This window comes from Pinus tabuliformis, chromosome 3_1 (genome assembly GCF_031772625.1).
Source record: "Pinus tabuliformis cultivar Carrire ecotype Pingquan chromosome 3_1, CPIR1, whole genome shotgun sequence".
NCBI classification, from domain to species: Eukaryota; Viridiplantae; Streptophyta; class Pinopsida; order Pinales; family Pinaceae; genus Pinus; species Pinus tabuliformis.
Genome location: NC_142301.1, coordinates 471,478,100 through 471,500,584, shown reverse-complemented (window position 1 = coordinate 471,500,584; position 22,485 = coordinate 471,478,100). Strand labels below are relative to the sequence as shown.

General features: G+C 34.8%; 1 protein-coding gene across 1 annotated transcript; it reads right to left on the bottom strand.

The window, feature by feature from the left end:
• Positions 1–425: 425 nt before the first annotated feature.
• Positions 426–1,875, bottom strand: LOC149187821 (uncharacterized). Its single transcript, XM_089409775.1, has 2 exons — positions 912–1,875; positions 426–814 (listed from the first exon to the last, which is right to left on the bottom strand). Exons 1-2 carry the CDS (start codon positions 1,873–1,875, stop codon positions 426–428), a joined length of 1,353 nt encoding a protein of 450 aa, XP_089265901.1.
• Between the last annotated feature and the right edge of the window lie 20,610 nt (positions 1,876–22,485).

The window sequence follows — 22,485 nt, the reverse complement described above, 5'->3', positions numbered from 1 at the left end:
CCGTAAGGAAAAAAAAAAAAAAAAGTGACAAATCCTCTAACTAAGGTATATCATAAGTCATTGAAATTTCTATTTATTGTTTTGTTTCATTAGAATTATAAAGTTATTTGAGTAAGGTAAGCTAAAGGCCATAACTATCAATTTTATAATAATTTTTAACTAAATTTATCTATATCACTTATTGAAAAAAAACATAATTTACTTGATAAAATCATATATATAATTTAAATTTAATTTTATAATATATACCATTTAAATTTAATTTTATAAGCGAGTATTATTATTAATGAAATTAAAATTTTAAAGCCATAATCATAATAAAAGTAAACGTACTTCATAATTAATTATGAAAAACAGTGAATTCTTCGTTACACAGATAGATAGAAGTTCGAATTGCTAGACACTAATTTAGGTCGAGCGGCTGCCTATTGTCCGGCCTCCATGTCTCCTCCTTCACTCTCGTCATCCTCTGATATCGATAATGGCACGTCACGACACAATTTATTCGACCATACATAAATAATTCCGTTAGTATCTCCTGATATAATATCATGAGTCCTTTCATCGTATACGAATGCATTGGTTTGCATATCTTCGAATGCCAATTCTCTCAACGCAGAAACACTATTTGGATCATGAGTTGTAATCTTTCCCAACCTTTTTCCTGTAACAATGCTACTAATATTGATGGAGTCGGCATGTTCGCCAACACCGCAAGCAGAGATCAAAATGTCCTCTTCGGTGGTAACGTACGAACCTTTGCCATAGTAGGAGTCAAAAACGCTATGGTCCTCAAATGTGACGACAATCTCACCTTGTAAATCACAAACATAAACACAATACGCCACTTCTTTTGGCTAAGTAGAGAGGTGGGCGAGCAAGAAGAATATCAGTTGATTTTATTATTTTACAAATTTCAGAAGATATATCCATGACCTGCATCTCTAAACGCCATTGGTGAACAAATATTCTATCAGGGCCACATAAGTGCAAGAACTCAATCCTGCGTTGTGGAGTGACAGGTATGGAAATTCTCAATAAAACTTCCGTCCTCTCATCTTCGTTCTTATTTTCAATCATTATTAACATGTCCGTATTTCCTGGACTTCCAAACCTGCAGTTTGATCTCAAGTTTTTGTCAGTTGAATCCGGAATTCTGAACAATTCCGTGTACTCTTTCAATTCAAAAAATTTGAATACCCTCTCATTCTTATCATAAATCATGCCTCTGCAATTTGGAAAATCAAAATCACAATCTTGTATTAGATCTCTTTCTTCTAGATATTTTCCTGCTCCTATAGATGCAACGTCTAAGCTTACAATTATTGACATGTCTTGATCGTTGTCATTGATAGTCGTCCCTTCGACTATCAATGAATTATTGTGACAATTATACCACATCGAGTCAATACTATCAATACTATCAAACTGTATTGTGATGGGCGACCCATGCTTGTCAGTAATTTGCGACATTTCTCCATAGAGTCGCACTGGAACAATATAGTCGTACACATAAATTACAAATAATATGTCGCGGACTACGAGAAAATTGGTAATTTCCATGCCAAATTCAAAGTCAAATGCTCGTAAATGATACTCCCGAAAAATATTTGGAATCTTTCTATTGTCTTTGTGATCGCACCACTCTCGCCTTCGCAGGTTCTGGAAATAATCCATGGATGACGAAACTCTCTCTGTCGTCGCTTCATCCTCTTCTTCTTCTTGAGAATGAGGTCGGTTTTCATTGAGAGACTCCCCGACCTCCTCAGATGGGAGAAAGTGTGAGCTCCCAGCAGAAGTTATGTGTGGTTGTTGCAGTGACATCTCATCTTCTGGTTGTTCATACCTTGCCTTCTTAGTCCCGTAATATTCCATTCCTAAATTTTTGAGGATGTTGAGGTGAATCCTTCGTTGGGTTTCAATGACTGCACAGAAGATATGTTAGGATATGCCTCTTTAAACACACATGGACAGCAAGAGAGATATGAAATATAAAACATGTTATACATTTTTTATTAACATGAGATATATATTTATAGTACATTGTTGTGACCATTGGGTTTCACATCGCAAGGTCTCTTGGACTCCTTTTGTCCATTAAGCTTCCACACTAACCCATTGAGGATAAAGTGTCCAACAATGAAGAAGAAATATATTAGACCAATTTGTCTCCAATAAATCTAGAAATACCATCAGCGTAAAATAGGGGAATATTTGGCAATCTAATCCATACATGCACATAAAAAATATTGTTGGGATTGAAATATAGAGTACATTAGGTCAAAAGCATATCTTGAGCCCATTAAAATAGCATTTAATCTAAATATGACATCCATATATTCCTTTTCATAAAAGATAAAATTATAATAACCCTTACCATAGTATAGAACACAAACCCATTCATGATTTTCCCAATGGTTAGATATCTAGTCCCTATGACAATGTTATATTTACATATGATCGTGATGCACTCCCATCCATTATAAAAATATTTAGTGTAAAGTTATCTTCACCCAAGATGTATTAAATATCGAAATATAACTCGACAACAAGACAAAAAAATCCTCCACTTAAAATATTCAAAGTCATTCTTTATCCATGTTACTTTATTTAAATATCATATACTTTATTTCACAGATAAATAGTTTTTTTTGTTCTTTACCATACAAAAACAAGTTTCTATTATTTCCATTTATAAGAATTATACAAACAAATAAACATGACACAACTCAATAATATAAATTATCGTTTTCAACTCACTTATCTCAATGCAATGATATAAACCTAATCATATATCTCTAAATTTGAGTATGTTTCCCATGATATGCTTACATGTATGTTATGAGGATGTTAAAGGAGTAAAATCACAAATGGTGGGTACATGTCCATAAAAAAACCAAGGTGAACCTATTCCATAGACTCAGGGTGAAGTTTTCTATTTTGATAGTTTTTAGGCCTTAAATTTTTAGAGCAATTTTGAGGCCCTAGATGACAATTTTTGGGGAATTAGGCTAATGAAAATCATAGACTACCATCGGTATTGGAAAAATAAACTCCCCACATATACCTCTTAATCGATATATCATGCCCACAAAAGGAAGTTTGTATTCCAAAGTTACGATCCTCAAAAGTTGACATTCTAACTTACGCCATTGGAGCCTATACGTTCTATTAGGCCAACCATACTTGTGGAAGAATCATGTTGTGTATGAGTCTAGAACTTGTAGTGTGATTATTACTTTGGTATTTTTCACAAAGTGACCATAGTCATAGAAATAATTACATTTAAAGTGGCCTTTCTCATAATCAAGACCTTGAATATGGATGTAACCCTTTAAGTCAAATTGAATTACCTCAAGTTTTGGATACATTACCGAGTAATAATTCATTATTGTTTCTTGATGGCTTCAATGGTTATAACCAAATCTATATAGCTCGTGAAGATTGGGATAAGACTACCTTTACATGCCCCTAGGTAAAATTTTCTTACTGAATGCTATGCTTCGGGTTGTGCAAATCTCCGGATAGTTTATTGAGAGTAGTATCAGCCATATTTTGTGATATTATTCATGATTGTGTTGAGATTTATGTGGATGATTTTCTATGTGTGGTATCACTTTTTATGAAGCACTAAAGTATAGGGAAGTTAGTGATTAGGTTTCAAGAAAATAACTTTGCTTTGAATGATGTTAAGTATCAAATGATGTAGACTTTAGGAATTATTCTTAGACATCTTATATCTCATGCAAGGATATAGATTGATCCAACCAAGATCAAATTTATTATTAAGATTCTTGTTCAATGGTATCATATGGAGGTAAGAATATTTTTATGTCATGTTAGATTTTATAGCCGATTCATAGATGACTTTACAAAAATAGATGCTCCTTTGTTTAAATTTCTTACTAAGGATGTTAAATTTCCTTGGAATAAATATTGTCAAGATGCTTTGAAAGGGATAAATGAAAAAATTACCATGGATCCCATGTTGAAGGAACCTTGTTGATTTCGTCCCTTTAACATGTTGATGGATGGATTATATAAGACAGTTAGAGTAGTCTTAGGATAAAAAGGGAACTGCTTTTCTTATGCCATTTATTTTAGTAGAAAGAATCTAACACATACTAAAATCATCGATACATTCATGGAAAAATAATTTTGACAATCATGCATGTAATCAATAGGTTTAAACATTATATCATTGGATATGAGTTTTTCATTCATAATTCCCATTCTACCATAAGATATTTAATGAAAAGTCATATAACTAGTGATATAATCACTTGGTGTATTTTTTTGTTACAAGTGTTTAATATTGCTATTTTAGATATCCCTAGAAAGGCTAATCTCATAGTGGATTTTCTTTCTAATATCCATAATGAAGGATTAGAAGATCCCTTAGATGATGATTTTCCAGATGAACTTTTGGTTTTTATGTTTACTAACACTCGTTGGTTTGCAAATATAGAAAATTACTTGGCTACAAGGAAATTACCACAATATCTCTAACCCCAAGATAAATAAAGAATCATTAGACTTAGTGCCTCCTATTATTGAATTGGAGGAGATATCTTCCACACAAAAGTTGACATGATCATCAAAAATTCCATGTGAGGAAAATGTGTTTGCCATCTTAAAATTATGCCACAATGAACCATGTGGAGGAAGATTCACTGAAAAAAAGTAATATATAAAGTTCTTTGTTAAGGATATTTTTGGGCTACTCTCTTATGGGACATTTTTACCCATTTTGGTGACCTAAGTGAGATTGTGACAGATTAGGAAAAGAGGTTCACAACAAAAGTTGTGGAAATCATCACTCAATGATACAGGATCAAGAATCAAAGGTCTTCCTTATACCATCTACAAGCCAATAGGTAGGTGGCTTCAACCAGGAAGATTCTTGAAATGATCATGACCAAGATGATACAAATACATCATAATTATTAGGCGAATTGGCTTCCCAAGGCACCGTGGGTCTTCAAAACCACATGGAGGGGTTCAATTGGATTTACATTGCATGAGAAGGTGTATTGAAAAGAAACGTTATTGTTCCAATAGAGTTCTAGGTGAAGACCATTACTGTTATAGTCATTAGGGTCGACCTTTAGTGAATACCTTTAGGAGCAGGGTCCATTGAAAGTAAGAAACATGGGTACAAGTGCTCTTGCTTGAAATTTGAGTAAAATCATAGGGAGATAAGTTAAAAGTACAAGTTGAAAAGGTAGTTTCTCCCCTCTAAAATTTGATGATGTAATGTAATCTTATTTTATTATTGTCACTATTATTTTATAGAATTCCTTACGCAACCGAGTTTATACCTCAAAATTTCTCTCTAATGGAGACGTACAATGAAAATATTGAGAAAACTACTCTCATCCAACATGAGAGGAGTATGTTGCATTATAGATTCATTCAGAAAAAGAAATTAAAACAAGGTGACTAGGTTATCCTTTCTAACTCAACATTTAAATATTAAATGGAATTTCAGCACACATTATTTAGGCATGTATGAATTGATCAAGTCTTTCAAAATGATTTATTTAGAATCAAAATAAATGATGGTGAAGGAATCCCCTTTCTTGTTTTAATGGAAATAAATTGAAGGTGTATCAAAAGCCTCTTAGTTGAGAAGAGTTTATTCAACATGTCTCAAAATAGTTCAAGATGGTGATAGTGGGTAGATAGGACTCTAAAAGTGTTGTAATTACTTCTTGATATACCATTTTCCTTTAAATAATCGTAAATGTGAACATAAAATGAGAAAAAAAAATACAAAAATATAACAAGATAAAAATAAGGGTCTAATTTTGATAACCAACATCTCGTCTAATTAGATAGAAATTTTGATTGAAAAACTAATAAATGATGTGCAATTATTCCCCAAAAAAATTATCATAAAAGTGAGCTCACTAATTGTAACAAGAGAATAGGTTTCTTTCAAAAACTGAGAGTTTTTTAGTACTTGATTTCTCTAGCAACAACATTGAGTCAATGATGAACCAAGTTCATGAAAAACCTCCTCATTATAGAGCTTGAGAGAGCTACTTTTTGTGATCTTGTCACCATAGTTAGCAAAACCTCGGTTGTTGTTAATTTCATGGATGAATACTTTCTTTAACATATTTTTCTTCGAAATTTATCAAAATCAAATAAAAATTTCAGCATCAACAATTAGCACTTGTGTTTTTTTATTTGAAAGGAACAATAAATATACATGGTTTGATCTTTTAAAAATTTGACTTTAAAATGTTGATTCTCAGTATCTAGTTTTCAATTCTCTAAAATAATTTATAGTGTTTTGTAGCCTTCATAAAAGTAGGTTTTTGGTGATTGATCTCAAGAAACATTATATGAAGTTTCAATAGTATTTTCATAAAACTATAGGCTTTCCTATAAGCGTCACATAATCATGTGACCAATGATTACAGGAACATTAGAATGGTTATAGGATGACCTATAGCATGTCATTTTCAAATTGTTTTTCAAGTTGGGACTTATTTAGCATAATATTATGTTGAGACAAGGGTTTGAATGTATCCGATGTCTTCAGGTGCTTTCTCTCATTAATTTCTTTAGTCTTCATAAAAAATGGTTTATTTTGGTACCAAAATTTAACTAAGTAACTGGTCTTTTGTAGTGTGATAACAATACTTGTAACAACATTTTAGTTATTGATAACCTCAATGTTTCAATGATTGACAACCTCAATATTTTATATGTATACAAGTTTTAAAATTTATTTGAAATTTTCCTTGCAATTAATTTCAATGCGTAAGGTAAAATATCAAGATGAGCAACTTATTTAATTTATTTTGACATGTTAAAACATGTAAGCAATAATAAAAAAGGTCTTGTTCCTAATCTTATATGTGATCTTCCTTATAACCTAACACATTATTTTTTATAACCTGACACGTTATTCGTGTATGATCATTTAACACCATGACTCCCTAATTTTTCCAATCACTACACCTTGGAATGAGTTATTTGACTCAGATTTATCTCCTTGCTTCTAATTTCTTGACTTGAAGTAGAACTACCAAAAAACATAGTACCCTAGAAATCACTCAATTGTAATGATATGTGTAAATCGGGAGCCATCAGGAAAGAATCATTTCCATTTAAATCACTAGAGAGATATCGTGAGTATGAAACAAAAATTCCATATTAAAGGATATAGGGTGGCTTTTCTTCCTCTGCAATGCCTTTTGGTTTGATAATGTTGGAATGGAGGAATTTGCATAGGGTTTTGATGGTCAAATCATAGAATTGGAAACCTTATGATGGTATTCTTGGAGGCTTTCATGGTTGAATAAACTATAATCCATCAAATAAGGGATCATTAGCTTAAGTATAGATAGGTAGGAAAAAGAGTATGTACAAGGTTCTTGTGCTTTACAGACTTGAATCTAGATTGGAGAAATGTTTACAGAGAGCATGGATTTTGAACAAGTGGATAAATATATTATTCACCCCATTAAAATACATTATGTATGAAGGTATATATGCCATATCCTTCCTTTACTATATTATATTTCTCCTCCATTTTGATTCCAGCAAAATTTAAAATTTCCTTTTATATCTCTATAAAAGTCTAGGTCATATGGAAAAAGGGTCCAATACAATCCTAAGAACATTATTTTTTGTATTTACCACCATGATTTGATAACAATACTAATTCTGGAAGATATCTAAATGAGGGTGGATGCTTGGGAAGATTTCCTTGCTAGAAACAAATTTGGCACTCAACCCCAAGGATTCCCAAGGAAAGCACCTAAGAGGTCTATCACAAAAACACTTGAGGACGTTGAAAATGAAAGGGAAACCAAGCTTAAGGATAATAATGATAACGATGATAGTGTTTTTTTAATTTGATTATTTTGGGGCAAATCCAAAGAAATTTAGAAGGACAAGTAGAATGGATCTTCAAAGTCGGTTAAATAAGCCTCCTTACCCCCTATTTAAAATCCTAAAAAAACCTCCATATTCTCCTCATAAAACGTTTAAAAATACTACATCAATACCCCCTAAACAATCAAAATAAGTTACCTCTAATCACAATCCTACTACATAATGGCATTAAAAAATAAGAGGCTGTGGCTTCCTCATTTTAAAGACCTGGAACTAAGTACTCTAATCCAATTTTTTTTTACTTCAATTTTAATGATTCTTTTGGTCCATCCACTCCATTTTAGTTTGAACATACCACTGACTATGTTATGAACCAGCCACAAAATATAGAAAAGATAGATCAATGTCTTCAAAATCAACCTCTTCGAGGGGGAAAGCTCCTTTACATTACAAAAATGAACAATTCCTGGATGATACAAATGACTATACCTTTGTTCTATTTATAGGAGTCTAAGGGGTCACAATATAATAAAAGTCGACATAAAAATTATAATATAAGGGTACAATAATAATAATAGTGGGCTTCTATGGGGCACACTAATAACAATATGGGGATAATACGGGCACAATAATGAAAATAAGGACTACAATGACAATAGCAATGGGGGAATCACTAGTACCATAGGGACCTAACATGCCTGTATCCTTCAAAAAATTATTGTCCTCAATGCTTGAGTAGTTTTGGATGCTTCTGTACAAAATCATCATCCTTGCATGTGGAATCTTCAACGGGTAATTTCTTACACTTGATGAGATACTCTGAAATTGATCGATTTCATAACTATCAAGTTCTTGTTTCTGTGACTGATTTAGGTACTAATATGATTTTTTCTTCCTCATCAAGTTCTAGCAATATTGTTTGAACTAGGATCTTGTCACCTATAAACTTATTTAAACATGAAACATGGAATACTGGGTGCACTCGAGAAGCTGCAGGAAGCTCTAATTTTTATGCCATAGTACCAATATTTTGCAACACCGTGTATGGACCATAACACTTTGGTGATAATTTATTATTCTTCTTAGCTTCCTTGAGTCAAATTTCTTTATATGGTTGTATTCGTAAGAATGCCCAGTCACCTAAATCAAAACTTCTTTCGCTGCAATGTTGATCTGCATGTTTTTTCATTCTATTATCTACCAGAGTGAGGTTAACCTTTAAGAGTTGGAGAACTTGTTGTTGATGCTCGATGTGAATTTCCACTACTTGAACCTTAGAACTTTCTCTTAAATATGATGTGATGGATGGTGGATGATGATATCCATAAATTGCCACAAATGGGGTCATTTTTGGTGCAGTAAACAAGGAAGTATTATACCACCATTCAGCTAAAGGCAACCATTTGACCCATTGTGTCTATTTATCAAAGACAAAGCAAAAAAGCTATCCGTCCAAACATGTGTTTACTATCTCAATTTTACCATCAGATTGAAGATGATAAGATGAGATATGAGCTAACTCAGTACCGAAAAAAGAAAATAATTATGTCCAAAATTTTCCAGTGAAAATGGGATCTCTCTTGCTTACAATAATCTTTGGGTTTCCATGTAGCTTTTGAATTTCTTCCATAAATGCAATATTAATTGTACTGGATTTAAATGGATGAGATAATGCACAAAAGTGTGCATACTTGGTAAGTTTGTCAAAAAACACCATGATGAAACTCTTTCCTTCAGACTTGAATAAACCTGTGATAAAATCCATTGAAACCTCCTCTAAATGTTGGCTTGGAATGGATAAAGGTTGTAATAGACCTGGAGTCTTAATTGTTTCAACTTTATTTCCTTGGAAAACCTAACATTCTACCATAAACTTTTGTATACCCAATTTAAGGACATCCCAAAAAAATTCCTTCCTAATCCGACCTTTATTGCTTCCAAAGTCCATGAAAATGCATCTCTCTTCAATAATGTTGTTAGGTGTGCTACTATTCTCCCATAATTCTTAGAAAACTTACGATAATACCATGTCAACCCAGGAAATCCTCATAGATGCTTTATGGATGTGTGGATTTTTCATTAGATAATGACTTTAATTTTTCTAGGGTCTACCTTGACACCTTCATGGCATACAATATGACCTACATATTCCACCTCTTGAACTCCAAAGAAGCATTTGGATATTTTTCAATATAATTGTTTCTCCTCCAATAGTTTGAGCACCCTATCAACATGTTGAACATGATCCTTCCAAGACTTGTTGTAGATTAGTATATCATCAAAAAATACTAAAACAAATTTTCTAAGGAACGGTTTGAAAATGGAATTCATCAAACCTTGAAATGTAGAAGGTGCATGGCTACTACCAAAAGTCATGACCAAAAATTCATAATGACCCTCATGAATTCTAAATGTTGTTTTCGAAATGTCTTCAGTCTTCATTCAGATTTTATGATATCCTGAACGAAGATCCAACTTGGTGAAGTAAATTGATCCATGCAATTCATCAAATAATTCATCAATGACGAGAATGGGAAATTTATCTTTAATAGTGAGTTTGTTGAGCTCCCTATAATCCAGGTACATGTGCCACGATCCATCCTTCTTGTGCACCAATACTACTGGAGCAGAGAAAAAACTTTGACTAGGTTGAATAAACCAGCTTATAGCATTTCTGCAACCATATGTTCAATTTCACTCTTTTTGGTATAGGGATAGCTGTAAGGCCTAATGTTTGGAGGAACACTTCCTGGAATCAAATGAATAGCATGATCATGATCAAAAATAGGTTGGAGGCCTTTGGGAGTCTCAAATACCTTAGAATGATTGTCCAATACATTTTGGAGATTTGGAGAAATAGATGATTTCTATGTGGGAACCTCTAGTGAACATAATTGTGTAATTACGCCTAGTTTTTATTTCTTTAGAAGATTTTTCATTCCGTTACAGCAGATTATCTTTCCCGATTTACCTACGATACCCCTTAATTCAACTTCCTTTCCTTCCAAATAAAATTTCACGAAATTTTCTTAAAAATTAAAAGCAATTGTACCCTAGGATTGTAGCCATTGGACTCCTAGTACAACAGCAATACCACCCATTGGTATGGAAAGAATTGGGCTATTCAATACATATTCTCCCAGATAGCTTGATATTATGACACTTTCTAGAGCAATTTATGCTTCCTCCACTTGCCACGATCACTTGACACTCTAGTGATAGGAATAGGAAACAATTCAATTCCTTGGCTATCTTACAATGAATAAAATTATGGGTACTTCCTGAATCAATCAATACTATTACCTTTTTCTTCTTGATATGCCCTTCTATCTTGATAGTTTGAGGAGTGGTAATTACAACCAATGCATTATAAGATATTGTTATGAAACCAGCTCACAAAAAGATAGAAAAGATACATCAATGCCTTAGAATTCAACCTCTTTGAGGGGGCAACCTCCTTTACATTACACAAATGAATGATTGTTTGATGATTCAAATGACAAAACCTCCTTTCTATATATAGGAGTCTAAGGAGTCACAATATAACCCAGTCGACCTAACAATAATAATATAAAGGCACAAAAATAACAATAGAGGGATTCTATGGGGCACAGTAGTAACAATATGTGGACAATAGGGGCACAAAAATATTAATAAGGGATACAACTGCAATAGTAATGGGGTAATCACTAGTATTATAGGGACCTAACATGCCCCTCTTCTTCAAAAAAGTGTTGTCCTCAATGCTTGAGTAGTTCTAGATGCTTCTGTATGAAATTCTCATCCTCCCATGTGGAATCTTCAGCAGATAAGTTCTTCCACTTGATGAGATACTCTGAAATTGATCGATTTCGTAGTTGTCGAGTTCTTGTTTCTGTGACTGCTTCCGGTTCCAATATAATTTTTCCTTCCTCGTCAAGTTTTGGAAATATTGTTTGAAATAGGAGCTTGTCGCCTATAACCTTCCTTAAACATGAAACATGGAAAAATGGGTGCACTTGAGAAGCTGCAGGAAGCTCTAATTTGTATGCCATAGTACCAATATTTTGTTTTAAAAACACCTTGTACGGACCATAATACTTTGGTGATAATTTATTATCCTTCTTAGCTTGCTTGGGGGACATTTGTTTATATGGTTGTAGCCATGGGAATACCCAATCACCTACATCAAAACTTCTTTTGTTGCGATGTTGATTTGCCTGTTGTTTCATTCTATTCTGTGCCAACATGAGGTTATCCTTTAAGAGTTGGAGGACTTGTTGTTGATGCTCGATGTGATGTTCCACTACTTGAACCTTAGAATTTTCTCTTAAATATGATGTGATGGATGGTGGCTGATACCCATAAAGTGCCATAAATGGGGTCATTTTTGTTGCTGTATGGAAGGAAGTGTTATGCCACCATTTAGCCAGAGGCAACCATTTGACCCATTATGTCTATTTATCAGATACAAAGCAACGAAGATATCCTTCCAAACATTTGTTTACTATCTCAGTTTGCCCATCAGATTGAGGATGATAAGATGAGCTATGAGCTAACTGAGTACCGAGACAGGAAAATAATTATGTCCAAAAATTTCCAATGAAAATGGGATCTCTGTCACTTACAATAATCTTTGGGTTTCCATGTAGCATTTGAATTGTTTCCATAAATGCAGTAGAAATTGTACTGGCTTTAAATGGATGTGATAATGCACAAAAATGTGCATACTTGGTAAGTCTGTCAACTACCACCATGATGACACTTTTTCCCTCAGACTTGGGTAAACCTATGATAAAATCCATTGAAACCTCCTCCCAACATTGGCCTGGAATGGATAAAGGTTGTAATAGACCCGAGGTCTTAATTGTTTCCACTTTATTTTGTTGGCAAACCAAAAATTCTGCCACAAACTTTTGAATATCCAATTTAAGGCCATCCCAAAAAAATTAATTCTTAACCCTATGGTAAGTTTTTAAAATTCCTCAGTGCCCTCCTAAGGGGGAAGTGTGCAATTCCATAAGAATCTTTTTTTTGAGTTGGAAATTCTTATAGAGGTATAAGCGATCTACCATAACGAATCATTTTGCTAGCTAAATGTATCAGATGTACTCGAATCTTGTTATAACTTTTGAATAAGTTCCCACACATTCATCATTCTTCCATTCCTCCCTTGCTTCGTTTATCCAATCTGGTTGGATAATAGAAATGGTGCACAACAATGCTTCCACATCCTCATCCTTTCTTGAGAGTGCATCTGCCACCACATTTTGCTTCCCTTTTTTGTAGATGATTTCAAAGTCATAACCCAACATCTTTGTGACCCACTTTTGTTGCTCTTCAAAGGATCTTTGTTCTAAAAATTATTTAAGGCTATCATGATCCGTTTTTACCTTGAAGTGTCTTCCCATTAGGTAGGGTCGCCATTTCTTAAGTGCATGTAGTATTGCCAACATTTCCTTCTCATAAATAGCTTTGTGTAAAACTTTCCCTTGATTGTACGACTTTCAAAAGAAATGGGTCTTTCATCTTGCATTAAAACAGCAACAATTCCATTTCCTAAGGCATCACATTCCACAATAAAGGTTTTTGTGAAGTCCGGTGTAGCTAGGACCGGTGCTTGGCACATTGCCTCTTTAAGATGTTCAAAGGCCTTTGTTGCTTCTGGAGTCCATGAAAATGCATCTTTGTTTAATAATGTTGTTAGAGGTGCTTCTATTCTCCCATAATTCTTAACAAACTTGCGTTAATACCCTGTCAACCTTAGAAATCCTCGCAGATGCTTTATGGATGTGGGGATTTTCCATTCCTTAATGGCTTTAATTTTTCTAAGGTCTACCTTAGCTCCTTCATGAGATACAATATGACCCAAATATTCCACCTCTTGTACTCCAAAGAAACATTTGGATCTTTTTGCATATAATTTTTTCTCCTCCAATAGTTGTAGCACCCTGTCAACATCTTCAACATGATCCTTCCAAGACTTGTTGTAGATTAGTATATCATCAAAAAATACTAACACAAATTTTCTAAGGAAGGGTTTGAAAATGGAATTCATCAAACCTTGAAATGTAGAAGGTGCATCGGTAAGGCCAAAAGGCATGACCAAAAATTCATAATGACCCTCATGAGTTCTAAATGTTGTTTTCAGAATTTCTTCAGTCTTCATTCTGATTTGATGATATCCTGAAAGAAGATCCAACTTGGTGAAGTAAATTGATCCATGCAATTCATCCAATAATTCATCAATGACAGGAATGGGAAACTTATCTTTAATAGTGAGCTTGTTGAGCTCCCTATAATTTGGACACATGCACCATGATCCATCCTTCTCGTGCACCAATACTACTGGAGTAGAGAAAGAACTTTGACTAGGTTGAATTATACCAGCCTCTAGCATTTCTGCAACCATACATTCAATTACACTCTTTTGGGCATAGGGATATTTTTACGGCCTGATGTTTGGAGGAACATTTCCTGGAATTAGATGAATAGCATGATCATGATCATGAATAGGTGGGAGACCTTTGGGAGTCTCAAATACCTTGGAATGATTGTCCAAGACTTTTTGGAGATCTAGAGAAATAGATGATTTCGATGTGAAAACATCTAGCGAACATAATTGTGAAATTACACCTCTTTGTTCCTTTTTTAGAACCTTTGTCATACCGTTAGAGCTAATTATCTTTCCTGGTTTCCCTACAATACCCCTTAATTCAACTTCCTTTCCTTCCGTAGAAAATTTCATGAAAAGTTATTCAAAATTAAAAGCTATTGTACCCAAGGATTGTAGCCATTGGACTCCTAGTACAACATCAGCACCTCCCATTGGAATGGAAAGCATTGGGCTAGTCAATACATATTCTCCCATGGATAGCTTGATATTATGGCACTTTCCAGAGCAATTTATTGTTCCTCCATTTGCAACCATCACTTGACACTCTGGTGCTAGATATGGGAAGCAATTCAATTCTTTTGCTACCTTACAATGAATAAAATTGTGGGTACTTCCTGAATCAATCAACACTATTACCTTTTTCTTCTTGATTTGTCCTTCTATCTTGACGGTTTGAGGAGTGGTAATTCCCGACAATGCATTACAAGATATGGTCAAATTCATTTCTTCTTTATCTAGGCTTTGTTCCTGGAGTATATCCTCTTCTTTTGAAATTTCTTGCTCCTTTTCTTCTTCCTCTTCACAATCTATGTAGAATAATTTCTTCTCAGCACACTTATGACCTTTAGTGCATTTTCTGTCACAACTGTAACAAAGCCCTTTTTCTCTTTCTTCTTCCAATTGTTGTTGTGTCAAACTTATAGGTTGTGGAAGACTAGGGGCAATAACACTTCCATCTTTATAGTTGTGAGTGGTATGCTTCCTGGTTGCCATAATTTTGCTTTCCATTTTTCTTGCTAACCTGAATGCCTTCTCTAATGAATCAGGTTCCCAAAGGCGAACATCATGTTGGATATTATCCTTTAAAGTCCCTATGAACACATCAATACTATGCTCCTCTGGAATATTTTTTACCCTTATGTTCAATTTTTGGAACTCCTCAATGTGCTCCATTATTGAACCCTTTTGTTTGAGACTTATCAATTGGCTAAAAAAAGTGTTTCTTTTTGTATCCTCATAATGTGTTGTCAATTCTTCTGTAAAAATTGCCCAAGTGATAATTTGTTTACAAGGGAAAAACCATTGATACCATACAAACTGATTTGGTTCCAAATCTAGATTTGCAATACGTACATTTTGTGTGTTTTGCACATTATTGAGATCAAAAAATTACTCCATCTGTAATATCCATGTTGCGGGATCCTTGCCATCAAACTTCCTCATATCGATTTTTGGAATATGGTGGGTCATCGATCCCACATTAAAGTCTATGAAATCATGATTAACATTTATTTTGTTTGCATCATTAGTTTCCTTTACTACCCTTTCACCATTAGTAAGTATTTCTTGTAGAAAATTTGTCAAATCTGTCTTCAAATCTACCATGTCTGTCTTCAAATCTGCCATGTCTCTCCTCAAATGTGTCTTCAAATCTATCTTCAACTCATCCATCTTAACTTCCATGCCCTTTATCTTAGATTCCACGCCATTTATCTTAGTTTTTTTTAGCTTTTGTGGGAGTGACATTTGTTGCACTTGGTCTTGTAATTTTGATACATCATGTAGCATTTCTTCCTCTTCTTCATGAGTCACGCTAGAGCTTTCAGGTTGCTTACTACGTGTTTGCATTTTCTTTACTCGTGGAATCAGTTATCGATAATAATTTTATACTATGCCCTTTGAATTCCTTCAAAATAAATTTTCAAACTAGCTTAAGCAAAAATTAAAAAAAAAAATCTACACCCCTTTTTTCACTTTGTAGGAGCCCGATATTGCCTCTGATGTATCTCTGTAATTTCATATCATCCAGTTATGAAATTACGATATGCAGTAGCCCTCTATGTCCTCTTTCCAATTCCACCAATCTGATCCAAATTGGATTCTCCAAGGAAGAGTTATGTCAATTCTCCCACAGTGACCTCATTATAGACTAGTCCAGTAGAGCGATATTGTATGACATGCCATGTGTCCCTGTTTCAACCTTTGGCTCTAAAAAATATATACATGAAACTATAGTTAGTCCTCTTTTTTTACCTTACGAAACTTCAAGCTAATGCTCAGAGAGAAAGTTATGACGATTTTCTCCAGGTCACCTATTTGGAATCTAATTCATGATTCTGCAAACAGACGAACTTCCTCAGATCATATCTCCACAAATATAGCACGAAAAGCTCTGAAATTTGGACCCCAGGTTCAGTGCTATTTCATCTCAAATGGGTTTTTTTTTCTCTTCTGAAACATCCCAGAACAAATTTATAGTGAAAATGCCACAATGACCTATTTGGAGGAGTGAAACCCTAGAATCCAAAGTTGTGATACTAAATGCTATGAAACCAGCTCACAAAAATATAGAAAAAATAAATCAACGCCTTAGAATTCAGCCTCTTCGAGGGGGAAACCTCATTTACATTACCAAATGAATGATTCTTTGATGATTCAAATGACAAAACCTCCTTTCTATATATAGGAGTCTAAGGAGTCACAATATAACCTAGCGCCAACCTAACAATAATAATATAAAGGCACAAAAATAACAACAGAGTGATTCTATGGGGCACAGTAATAACAATATGGGGATAATAGGGGCACAACAATATTAATAAGGGATACAACTACAATAGTAATGGGGTAATCACTATTATTATAGGGACCTAACAGATATGGTCAGATTCATTTATTCTTTCTATAGTGTTTGTTCCTAGTGTATATCCTCTATTTTGATGTTTCTTGTTACATTTATTGCTCCTCTTAATAATCTATGTAAAATAATTTCTTCTCATCACACTTATGACCTTTAGTGCATTTGCTATCATAATATTAACAAAGCCCTTTTTCTCTTTTTTTCTTCCAATTGTTGTGTTGTCAACCTTGTAGGTTGTGCAAGGCTACGTGCAACAAAACTTCCATCTTTATAGTTGTGAGTGGTAGGCTTCCTAGTTCCCATAATTTTACTTTCCATTTTTCTTGCCAACCTAAATTCCTTCTCCAATGAATCAGGTTCCCACAGGCAAACATCATGTTGGATGTTATCATTTAAAGTCCCTATGAACACATCAATCATATGCTCCTCTAGAATATATTTTACCCTTATATTCAATTTTTGGATGTCCTCAATGTGCTCCATCATTGAACCCTTTTTTTTATTTATCAATTGGCTAAAAAGGGTATTACTTTTTGTATCCTCATAATGTGATATCATTTCTTGTGTAAAAATTTCCCAAGTGACAATTTTTTTATGAGAGCAAAGCCATCAATACCATGAAGACTAATTTGGTACCAGATATAAAGTTTCAATGTGTACCTTTTGTGTGTTTTGTATATTATGGAGATCAAAATGTCGCTCCATTTGTAGTATCCATGTTACGGGATCCTAAGCATCAAAATTACTCATATCTATCTTTGGAACATGGTGGATCTTCAATCCAACATTAGATTCTATGAGATCATGATAACATTTCTTTTTTTCTCATCATGAGTTTCCTTTATTACCCTTTCACCATTAGTAAACATTTCTTCTAGCAACTTTGTCAAATCTAGCTTCAAATCTTCCATTTTTCCTTCCATCTTAGCTTCCAGGTCATTCATATTAGCTTATATGCCTTTCTTTAAACCATCCATCTTATATTCCATGCCATCCATATTAGCTTCCATGCCTTTCTTTAAACTATCCATCTTAGCTTCAGTTACTTTTTGCGAGAGTCAGTTTTGTTCTACTTGGTCTCGTAATTTTGATATAGCATGTTGCATTTCTTCCTCTTCTTCATAATTCATACTAGAGATTTCAAGTTTCTTACTAGGTGTTTCCATTTTATTTCTGTAGGGTATAAATTAATGATAATTATGCTTCACTATGCCCTTTGAATTCCTTCAAACTAATTTTTCAAACCAAACTTATGCAAAATTAAAAAAAAAAACTACACACATTTTTTCACTTTGTAGGAACTTGATATTGAATCTGATATACCTCTAAAATTTTGGATCTCCAAGGTCTTAAATTATGAACTATGGTAACCCTCTGAGTACTTTTGCAACTCCACCAATCTGATCAAAATTGGATTCTCCAAGAAAGAGTTATGCCCAATCTCTCAAGATGACCTGATTATACACTTTTTCAGTAGAGCGAACTTGTACGGAGTTCCATGGGTCACTGTTTCCACCTTCGGACCTAAAAACGATGCACATAAACCTACAACCTGTCGTATTTCTATGACATTTTATGAAATTTCAATTTCATACTCAATGAAAAAGTTATGATGATTTTCCCAAGGTCACATGTTTGGGATGTAATTCGAGATACTGCAAACACCCTAACTTTCATAAATCATATCTCTGAAAATATAGTGAGACAAGATCTAAAATTTAGACCCCAAGATCATAGATATTTTAGGTCAAATGAGTTTTTTTTTCTTTTGAAATGTTGTAGAAAAAAATTTATAGCAAAAATGCCATGATGACCTATTTGGAGCAGTGAAACCCTAGAATCCAAAGATCTGATACCAAATGTTATGAACTAGCTCACAAAAAGATAGAAAAGATAGATCAATGACTTCAAAATCAACCTCTTCTAGGGGGAACCTCCTTTAAATTACACAAAATAACCATTCCTAGATGATACAAATGAATAAAACTCCTGTCTATATATATGAGTCTAATGGGTCACAATATAATCAAAGCCAACATAACAATAATAACATACAGGTGCAACAATAATAAAAATTTCCCTCTATTGGGAACACTAATAACAAAATGGGGACAATAAGGGAAAAATAATAACAATATTGCTACAATGACAATAGTAATGGGGGAATCATTATTGTTATAGGGACTGTTAGCGCTTGAAATTTCACCTCAGGCTGAAAAAGGTAAACTCCAAGGCAACATCAAACCACTTAGCCTCGTAGCTAGCCCTACGGGGCAGGAGAGGGCTCTCTTTGGTCTATCTCAGAAAATATCTTCAAAGGGTGAGATAACCAATAAGGAAACACTGATTTTAGGCTAGTAAACTGATAAAAAGAGTTTGTTTTGGGATTTTTTGGATTTTGGTGGAAAATCGGGGAAAGGCAATTTTGGGTGCGGGGATTGGACACAGTGTTTGCAGGGGATTTTTTGGAGCAAGGTAGGAGACTGTATTGATGCCTTTAAAATAAGTGAATGGGTAGGAATGACCGGTGAGGAGCTAAGGAGAGAAAGCAATCACCTTTAGTTCTCCTTAAACAGATGAAAACATTGATATTAAGCAAATTTAAAAGCAGAGCATGGAAATCATGAATTCTACTTTAACACTTCATTTTCCTAATTTCAGAAGAAAAAGAAAGAGGATGATGTCACATAACACACTTACAAGTACAAAGAGAAGCACACCATCAATACATGTAACCCAAAAAGGACTGAAAAACCCTGGTCTTTCTTCCTTTGCCAAAATTGCAGAGATACAATGAATAATACAATAGAGCTTTCTCCCTCAAGATTCCAACCTCTCCAACCCCTGAAAATGACCAAGAAAATACATAATATAGGCAAGCTAACACCTTTCCTTTCCTCTATGGGTCGAGATCATCCTTCTAGGAGCTGTTTCAACTAATTCTAAACCGAGCACTAAAATCTACGCAGTCAAAACAACTTGCCTCTATAAGCTAGGAAACCAATTCATTCATTAAATGTTTGCTATTTCATGAATGAATCTTCTAGAATAGCTAAATAAGTGTCATGTCAACATAAAAATACATTAATTACATCAAAGAGGGTGAAAAATCCCATCCCAAGTCAAAACTGGCCAAAGCTGGGCGAATTCCTGAGCTGTAGGTGAAAAATTGTGAAAATTGCCCAAGAGGTCGCGCCCTAATCCTCATAGGTCGCGCTTCTTTGGAGTTGCTTTTGAGGCACTTCCAGGTGTCCAAATGAGGCAAAAGTGGGCTTTTTGGAAAGGTTTGAATGTCTACTTTCCCACCCAAGTGGAATTTCGGAATTTGGTGGCCATTTGCCCCTCCAAAATTGTAATCTCCCAGGACTGCTTCCTGTTTTTCAAAAAGATGGCACAAAGTCAATTTTTGCATGTTTTTTGACCTTCTCGAGGCTCAAAACTTGATGAAATATCTTGGTAATTGCTGAGCAGGTGTATCTTTGCATGAAAAATCTAGAAATGTTGAGGTTTCCCAAAATGAAGTCGCCCATCGAATAGGTCGCGCACGGCGCGCGACCTGTGAGGGAGAAAAACTTGTTTTTTGCCCAAAAATTCATAAGTGACCAAAAATGCTCAAATTTTTTTGAAATTTGTGCTGTAGTGAGGTCATTTAATATCATGCTCCTTCAAGAAAGCCTCATCCAAGATGTGGAGGGGATCGGGCCTTCTCCGTCGTTTCAGTGCCTTGGCCAACCGCCCTTGAATCACCTTCATTTTCGCCTTGCATACGTGCATCCACACCCAATAATGATTTTTCATGTTCCTGAGCAAGTCCTTATCTTGGTTGGCTTTAGCTAGCAGCCTCTCCAAATGAGCATTGACCTGAAGAAGCATAGCCTCTCGCTCAACGGGTACCAAATCGTCGGGTCTCTTTCGAGCCAAGTTACGATCCTCATGGATCCTCCGCAACTCATCTAGAGTGTGCTCCTCCTCAAGTTGCTTGTTGCGCTGCTCCAAGGGGACAAAAACACAAGGGAGATGTTAGGGAGGGGGAATTTTGAAGGGATTTAGGGAAAATACATATGAAAGGGGAATTTAGGGAAGCAATTATGAAGCATATACCATCACATAATCATATTTTGTAGGGGTTTCATAGGAGGTAGGGTTTAGGGACTTTGATATTTTGGTAAGGAGATTAGGTGAAAATTACAAGGGAGGTGGTAATGGGATATGGGGAAAAAAATGGAAGTGAAAGGGATAAGCTTGAGAGCAGAAAAACAAAACCCTAGCTTTACTTGCACTTTGACATTTTTAAACAAAATACACATGAACTTCTCCTTTCAAATTGATGGCATTAAAACACATTTTCATGCTCATGCAAGCTTTAGCAAGCAATAAACCTTGATGATTAGAGGCCTACCTGCAACCTTGAAGAATTTTGGGGTCGTTTTCAGTTTAAAGGTGATTTTTTATGGATGAATTCACAACAGCTCACGTGTGCCCAACAGGTCGCGCCAGTGTATTTTCTCAACTGGTAAGACCCCCCTGACAGGTCGCGCGCACCCAACAGGTCGCGCGCTTTTGCAGGAGGTTTTTGGAGGCCTTCCCAGTGTCGGAATCATGTGAAGGATAGCTTGTTGGAAAGGTCTTTGAGTCTACCTTCCAAAAAATCTGGAATTTTTCAATTTGGAGTTAATTTTCCCTGTCAAAAATCAAATCTCCTAATACTGTTCAAAAAGTGCCAAATGAGGCTGCCTCAAGGAAGAGTGTTGTTGCAGTCAATTTTTGAACGCCTTTCTCAACCCCAAATTGAGCGCATGATAGCTCATTGTAAAGCTCTTCGTGTCTAGTTATCATTTTACCCATCAAGAAAATCATTTGGCCAACCAAGCTAGGAGCAAACTTGATTTTGCCAAGGTCACTGCAGAGGTGTCTTTGATTCTCCTGAGGAAACGATATTCTTGACATTTCTCTCAAACCATGACACCTGTGCAAAACATGAAGGAGGTTTTTCTTCTTTGGAATGTTTTGGACAAAAAACTTTCTCAGTTTCCCAAAATTCATCTTTTATTTCTCTAAAACATCTTTTCAATGAAACTTATCCCAATGTGTGAAACAAGGAATTTTGTCGAAATGAAGCGAAATGAAGGGGATAAGGGGCTTCTAAATTCTTGGGGAAATTTTTGGAAGTAGGGAGGGATGTTAGGAAGCAAGGGAAAGTGGAATCGTGGAGATCAAGTGAAGGGAAGGGGTCCAAAAGGGCAAAACACAGGTCAAACCTAGAAAATTGCCAAGTTGTGGCAAGAAACTAGGGTTTGTGCAAAAATGAGGATTTTGGGGGACCTCAGTGATGGGAAGGTGTACAAACATCACGATACAAATTTTGCCAGTGATTTGGCCATCCAAGAGAAATTAG

Coding starts and splice junctions, on each gene's coding strand:
- LOC149187821 (XM_089409775.1), bottom strand. CDS start 1,875: ATGGAATATTACGGGACTAAGAAGGCAAGGTATGAACAACCAGAAGAT. Junction 815..911: donor GGATATATCTTCTGAAATTT/GTAAAATAATAA, acceptor GTGATTTACAAG/GTGAGATTGTCGTCACATTT.